This window comes from Zerene cesonia, chromosome 10 (assembly GCF_012273895.1).
Source record: "Zerene cesonia ecotype Mississippi chromosome 10, Zerene_cesonia_1.1, whole genome shotgun sequence".
Classification (NCBI taxonomy): domain Eukaryota; kingdom Metazoa; phylum Arthropoda; class Insecta; order Lepidoptera; family Pieridae; genus Zerene; species Zerene cesonia.
The window spans coordinates 8,901,504-8,909,249 of record NC_052111.1 but is presented as its reverse complement, the minus strand read 5'-3'; the positions used below and the strand labels follow the sequence as shown (position 1 = coordinate 8,909,249).

General features: G+C 35.6%; 1 protein-coding gene across 1 annotated transcript in view; it reads right to left on the bottom strand.

Annotated features, from left to right (window-relative positions):
* The window catches only part of LOC119829405 (cysteine-rich protein 2-binding protein), a 13,085-nt gene extending 5,489 nt beyond the window's left edge, over window positions 1-7,596 (bottom strand). The window contains exons 1-11 of the mRNA XM_038351884.1: window positions 7,309-7,596; window positions 6,635-6,772; window positions 5,624-5,772; window positions 4,736-4,831; window positions 4,187-4,310; window positions 3,475-3,619; window positions 2,237-2,622; window positions 1,998-2,085; window positions 1,456-1,646; window positions 730-848; window positions 14-195 (exon numbers count right to left, since the gene is read on the bottom strand). Of these exons, the coding sequence (XP_038207812.1) occupies window positions 14-195; window positions 730-848; window positions 1,456-1,646; window positions 1,998-2,085; window positions 2,237-2,622; window positions 3,475-3,619; window positions 4,187-4,310; window positions 4,736-4,831; window positions 5,624-5,772; window positions 6,635-6,772; window positions 7,309-7,520 (1,830 nt within the window). The 5' untranslated portion in view covers window positions 7,521-7,596. The remainder of the gene's footprint in view (window positions 1-13; window positions 196-729; window positions 849-1,455; window positions 1,647-1,997; window positions 2,086-2,236; window positions 2,623-3,474; window positions 3,620-4,186; window positions 4,311-4,735; window positions 4,832-5,623; window positions 5,773-6,634; window positions 6,773-7,308) is intronic.
* Between the last annotated feature and the right edge of the window lie 150 nt (window positions 7,597-7,746).

The window sequence follows — 7,746 nt, the reverse complement described above, 5'->3', positions numbered from 1 at the left end:
CCCCCTCTCCCACCTGCAGCAAGTGGTACAGCATGAAGCTGGCGATGCCCGCGCGGCGCCACTCGGGGCGCGCGAGCACGAACGATATGTAGGCGCGCTGCGCGCCCGCGTCCGGCACGAGGAACGCGCACGCGACCACCACGCGCCGGTACGTCACCACGCAGCTGAACTCCGGGTACTGCAGCGACTCGGTCACTGCGGTGCGCCGGGGAAAAATAAAACCATAGCAAAATATATATTTATATTTTTTAGTGTACTGCAGCGACTAGGTCATTGCGGTGGGGCGGGATTTTTTATTTTTTTTATTTTCTTTTTTTAATAAGATTTAATGGCTTGGTTGTGAGAGCTTTGAGCCAAGTCTTATGTTTATGTTTGGCAAAAGTACGTTAAATTTTTTTCTCACATACAAAGTATTTTAATGCTATAAAACTGAATCGAAAAACATATTTAATATAGAGACTTGACTTAAGGTAGGTAGTGAGCACAGCCGTTGGTTAATTTTTTTTACATAAAATATAAAAACTATCTTATTTCAATAATGCGTGTATAAGAAGTCTAATAAATAAAGAAATCTAATTTTTTTATGTGGCCAAAAAGGTCAAAAACTTTTTTATCGAGTTTTTTTTTAATACGTACTTAAATGCCAAATTTAAAATTAACGCACTTAGCCTATGATTTTTTGAAAATACATTCCTATTATTTAAAATATGTGACGTAAAAGAAACTCACAGTCAATCCCCGGCCAGAAGTACTGCGCGCACAATCGGTTAACAGCGGCGATGTGTTGCGGCCGCACGTACGAGTAGTCGATGGTGCCGCGCGGAGGGGGGGTGTAGTTGGGCTCGTGACTATAAGGGGGGAGGGGATATATTAAAAAAATATTGTTAATTTAATAAAGCATGCATATAATATAGCATATAATGCAGCATATAAGGAATTTTGATTTTTTTTTTACATCATAGGAGGCCTGTGTCCCAGCTGTGGAATAGCGCTAATTAAGATGAAAAATTTTCGCCAGAGATACTTATTACACTAAATTAACAAATTAAACATTCTCGTTTATAAAAAAAATTAAAATTAAATATTTTGCAATTGCAATCAAACAAGTCGATTCGATTAAAAAAATAACTATCTTAGCAACTGGCTAACTTAGTCTGTACGTCTGTGTTAACCGTTGTATCGAAACATACCGCACACATACATAAACATACATTTGTTATGATACTCTTCGGGAAGGAGTTCTGTGCAGATTTCCTTAATACAGGATTTTCCTAGCTAGGAAGACAGCCGCATTTAAGGCGCATTTTCTTTTCCTCGCCCTTCCTCATCATCCTTTTCACCATTCCACCACATACCTCAGCCATCAATCCTTTCCATATCCCTTTTCCCTTAAAGCGGGAGCCCGCCAGTTTATGGCATAAAAAAACGATTTTTTGTTGTTGTTTATTTTCATACCGATGCGTCCTCCGCAGCAGCTCGTCCATAAGCCTCAGCCAGAGGGGCGAAGTCTCCCGGTCGCGGCGGATGTAGGGCCGCAGCGTGGCGCCCGAGTACGCGGACCGGAAGGGCGCCGGTTCGATGTTCGATAGAAGCACTGTGCCATAGTTCGTGCTGGCGACCGTGCCACTCAGGTTGTCTAGCAGGTACTGTGTGATACGGAGATGTAGTCAAATATTTATTTGTATCTTATGAACAACTAAACCGATTTCGATGATTCATATTATTAATTGTGTAAACGGTTTTCCATTTTCAGACATAGAACGAAAACACACATTATACATTGTTTATTATAATTTTAACGTATTGCTTTAAAATACAAAATATTTAAGTTTTTTCTATAAAAACAGGTAACACACGAAGTTATCAAGTACGAAGAAAAAAAAAAGATTAGTGGATTGTGTTAATTTAATGGAATGTCGGCAAAAATCCTCTTTAATTTTAGGGAAAGTCGGTTAAAAAAAAGAGTACTAATAAATCCCACACATGTTAGTACATACCGATCTCTGGAACCGATCGAGCACTCTCTCCGGATTTGTGATAGTTTGTCGCTCCTCCATAATATAGCCCCCCAGTATTTTCACAGTCCTATTAAAAGAATAAGCATATAAGAAAAATAACAATTAAAAAAAATACAATATAAATACACTTGAGAAATTCTTAAGGCAACTTTTTTTTCAAATTTGTTTATTTTTTTCATTTATTTATTTCTTCGAACAATCTCTCAGTACATACTCACTTATCTAAATCGAAGATCGGCAAGTGTTTATGCCTCTTCAGCCTCCGCAGCGCCAACTTCGCTCTCATCCTGCACAAATACGCCTTTTTCTCCACATCTCTAACTCTCACTATCAAATTCTCAACGTTTTTCAGCAACTGCACTTCTTCGTACTCCGTCATCCCCACCACTTCCTTATTACCTCCTCCCACTGTCTCACACAACCAGGGCATGTCTATGGAATTTAGTTCTTTGGAAAATAAGTTATCCCGGCGCGAGTAAGGTTTGTCCTTCGGTTTCCTCTCCTTTTCCTTCTTTTCCGTGTCCGTAAGGTCTTTGTGGGAGCTGTGGGAGTCGGAGTCGTAGTGCAGAGAGTGCTTGTAAGAGTGTACGCTGGAAGAATCACTCTGTGGAAAGGGACCATTCAATAAGGTTTTTGGTCCTTTGGACACTCTAATATTTTAGTCGGGAGTTGTGACATTTTTACTCAATTTATTATCCGTTTAGATATCAATTATGATAAAAGAATAGACATTTATAACTATACTAGCTGCGCCGCGTGGTTTCACCCGCGGGCGAACCGAAATATCAAGTATTTATAGAGCTCATGTCTTAATCTGATGTACCTATATTAGTGTAAAGTTTCATTAAAATCCATTCAAGTTTTTACGTGCGCGAGTAACAAACATCCATCCATCCTAAATTACCAACTTTCGCGTTTATCATATTGATAGGATATTTATCACTGCAAAATTTTGAATCTGTCTTTGTAACAGGAGCGTTTAATTATAAGGTACATCACTAAAAAAACAAAATAGGTTTTTAGGGAAAGCTTGAATTGATAAACATACCCACAGTTTAACACAAGATTAACTAGCTGTGCCCCGCGGTTCTACCCAGGTATTACTTGATATTATATAGCTTATAGATTTCCATAATAAATGGGCTATCTAACACTGTAATAATTTTTCAAATCGGACCAGTAGTCCCTGATGTTAGCACGATCAACCAAACAAACCCTTTAGCATTATAATATTAGTATAGTATTATGAATTCATCTAATAAATATCACTAATTAGCTGCGCCCCGCGGTTTCACTCGCGTAAGCCTACGTGTTATTCCAGTTGTCCCAGCTATCCACGTGCCAAATTTCATTGCATTCGGTTAAGCAGTTTTTGCGTGAAAGAGTAACAAACATACATCCATCCTCACAAACTTTCGCATTTATAATATTAGTAGTACCAAGCACGGAAACTTACCGGCAACAGTTGACTCGTTGCGGCGTACTCGAAGCCTTTAAAAGTGTTCTCCATGTCGGAATAGTTCTCCTTCGAGGAGAGACTCGCTGCCGACGCATCGACTTCTTCTAAATCCTCTTTCATATGTGTTTGTTTGTCGTCCGTTCTGTGAATTATATTACGATATTCACATATAGATAATTGCTAATATCATTACTTTGATATAAGATTTGGCTTATTTATTTTGTATATATTAGCTTAAATATATAATAGGCTCTCAATTACTTGTATAACACTAAATTTCTAATAAGATTATATAGATACTTTATTATTTATTAATCATCTTTCATAGTTTATACTATGAAACATTGATTGATTTCTTAATAGAAAGAATGCAATTAAAATTTTGTCAGGATAAAGTAATTTAGTTTCACAAATCGAATGTATTTTGTTTTGGCTATGTATTCGACAATTCTGTGGTTTTTAACAAATCGAAAGAAAATTATTGTAGTATGGTCCATTTTTGAATTTGGAGTAGTTTTGTACCTCTCAGAGACAAAAAAGTAACTTTATTGTAAAAATAATTGTTAATGATCAACCAATAAGCATTTTGAAGTATATACTAAAATTTTTAATTTATTTATTTAATAGTATATATCTCAAACAATTATTTAAAAAAAATGACCCAATATGCATTTTAAAGGATACCCTCATTCACATAAAATGTACCAACTTGAGTTCAGTCTCGAACGTTTCGTGCGATGTGCCGGACGTGTCTTCCAAGTCCAAGCGTCGTTTCTTCGCCGGGTTCGATATTGGCTTTAAATCTACTTCCTCCGCCATATAATCTTTGTAACCTGGTTAGTGCGAGATATAAATCTAGACAATGAAATCTATTGTACCTATGTCTATGAATTTAATAAACGAATTGAAAAATTACACCTTACTGATATAATGCGGAAATGTGTTCGTTTGTCTCTCATTACATCGCCACTGAACATTTTTTATGGTAAGATTTTAGTGTAGATATAGTTAAGTTAGCGTTTAAATATAAGATAGTATATTAAGGATAATAAAGACCGATGCGGGTCTCTTCTGCACTATTATTAATATTAAAGAGGAAGGAGGAGGAAGGTATTTGTATTTTTATTTGTTTGTTTGTAGTGGATAAACTCAAAAACTGCTGGACCGATTTTTTAAAATTCACCATTAGAAAGAACCTTTACCATGGGCAAATTTAATAAATTTGACCACGCATACGAAGCCGCGGGTAACATCTTACCCATTTCAGTGACTTTTTCTATGAAGAGTTCCCTGTCTTGGATGCTGTTTAGGTTCCGGAGTCGTCCTTTTGGTCTGTCGCGAGATACCTCTTGCACTGAAATTATTACACAACTTCAGAAAAAAAATTATTATTAAAAAGGATGTTACGGTTTATGATTTTTTACATCAGAACCTTCGAATTTGTTAACCGATTTTGATATCAAGCTGGTGCCTCCAAGGCATTTTTAGTATGTTTTTCTGACAATTGAAAGTATTAGGTTTTATGTCAAATTAATTATTTATTAAATGTGCAAAATTTCAACGGCGCTTATGTGAGGCAAGAAATTATTTATCCACTTATTTATAACAGTATCATCCTGCTTTTTATAATTATCATCATCATCAGCCCATATATGTTCCCACTGCTGGGACGCAGGCCTCTTATGAGGGTTCAGGCCATAATCCACCACGCTGGCCAAGTGCAGCTTGGCAGATATCACATGTCATCGCTTTTTATAAAATAACCACTTATTTCTTAATTTTTAACACGCTGTTATAAGCTTCACCTGTATGTTTGTATGCAACTAACACCTTTCGATTCGATTTTGACTTTCTTTAAACAATCTGTGACAATACAATAATTTCATGACTATCTTACTATCCTGATTGCAATTGCCACAATCAAATATTTTCATTGCATATTCTATAAGAATAAGTGTGACAATTTAGTTTATTCTATCATTGCAAGGATATTTTTTAGTCTTTTTTAACTATTCAAAACTCAAAACTCAAACTGAAACATTTATATATTCAATTTAGCTTTCCTACAGAAGCACTTATTTTACAAAGTTACATTTCTTTATATTTACCACATAATAAACTATATTTATAATATTTAAATACTCACATATATAAGTAGCGACTGCTGGTGTAAACTCGTGTTTCAGCTTCCACCAGCCAGTCTCACCGAGCTGGACGGAGCCAGATTGGACGAGCAGGTTGCTGTAGCTCGACAGCGCCCCAGCGATTGTGCCTATCCAGTTTTTCTTCTGTTTACTGAAATTTTTTAATAGCCACCATATACTTCTTCATTATATATGGACAATATGTATTTATGAAATACATTTTTCATTGTTTACCAATTATGTTTTTCACTGTTTCAAATCTTCTGCAAATCTTATCCTTCCTACTAATATTATAAATGCGAAAGTTTGTAAGGATGTGTGTGTGTTAGTTACTCTTTCACGCAAAAACTACAAAACCGATTGATAACATATAGGCAATTTTTTATCCCGATATTCCCACAGGATACGCACTTACGCGGGTGAAACCGCGGGGCACAGCTAGTAAGCACTATACTTAAAAGTATCAATCTATATACAAATAGCAGCATCAAGTTATATAGATTTTTCCACTGACACTAAATGAACAGGTACTATATATGCACCAGTACATCGTATAATAATTAAAATAATTACTGTACTAAATATCTTTATATAATACTACACAAATATTAGAAATGTGAAAGGTTATTTGTTTGGATGTTTGTCTGTCAATCACGCTGAAACAACTGAATGGGTTTAGATGAAATTTGAAAAATTCTGTATACCAGATAGGGTATGAGCTAACTTAGGTGATAGGATACTTTTTATCTCAATTAAAAGCTAAAACAAGAATCTTGATATCCGGACGGAGCCGGGCCAAGCGTATAGCAATATTTAAAAACATCAAGTCATCTACCATCAAATATTGATGAAAAAAGGTCTTTGTGCTATTGCTACACAGACAGACACAAAAAACATCTCAATTTTTTTCAAGGTACATGTCCCTATGACCCAGCCCCTGGATCCACCCTTGTTGGGCAATAAGTTTTTAATTAATAAAGATACATAACTAGGGTAAGCTTTGTTCAACATACCATTTGGCTCCAAAGAGTAGCACCCAATTCCTATCGATGAAAGAACAGATGTGCGTCTTATAGTGGAAGTAGCCATGGTTGCTGATCCCGCTCATATGCTTACTGTGGTGGTATAATGTTAACAGTATCACATTGACCCTGGAAACAATTTCACAGATAAATCATACAACTGTAGTGATTCTTAGTCTGAATCATGCAAGTGCAATTTTTCCAGTTGTTAAGTATATATATATATATATATTATGTAATATATAATTTATATATACAATTTTCCGACATACTCAACTAAGGGGCCTACTGGCCCTACTGGAGGAATACTATTTCCTTCTTATAGTATTATTTCGCTATATTACACTTTTTTAAAACAGATAATTTCTATATCTTTTTAATGGATAACAAAATGGAGGTCCTCAGTTCAACTGTAGTTTTTTGGCTTTGTTTCTGAATATGTATGTAGGTTTACAACCAATTGGGTGTTTGGGAATTGTTGTCATTTAATCCTATTTTAGAATTTCGAGTAGTACCTGGAGGAGTAGGACATCAGTAACTTTTTTTTTTTGAAAAGAATATATAAGTAGTAGTTTTTATTGCTGTTAACTAATCAGCAACTTCTTTTCTGCACTTTTCTCATCAGTTTATTCGAAGGATATATAAATTACAAATTCGATACACACCAAAGAATTTTGTTCCGATTGAAACATTCTTCTTTACTAGGCGAACAATCAGCACATGTGAAGTCGAAGAAAACATCGCCAGAAAAATCACCCGGCGTTCCTCCACTTTTTAAACATGTTAAATGTACAAAACACCTGCACGCCTCGCATATTAGACCTGGTTGAAATTGTTTGTTTTCTGGAAGATTGCAGTATTTGCAAATGGGACTCATTGTTCTTGTTATTAAAATAAACTGAAACTTAAAAATAAACAATGTTTTGACTTTTGGAAACGAAATCCGATAACTGTAACACTGACGGATTCATAACCTACAAACTGTCAAATTGGCACTTACAGTTCAGAAATTTTATTTTAGGAGCTTTCGAACTTTGTTGTGTCGGAAGAAACACGTGCCACTGAGATTTATACTGATTTTTTACTTAAAAGCAGTCATTTTT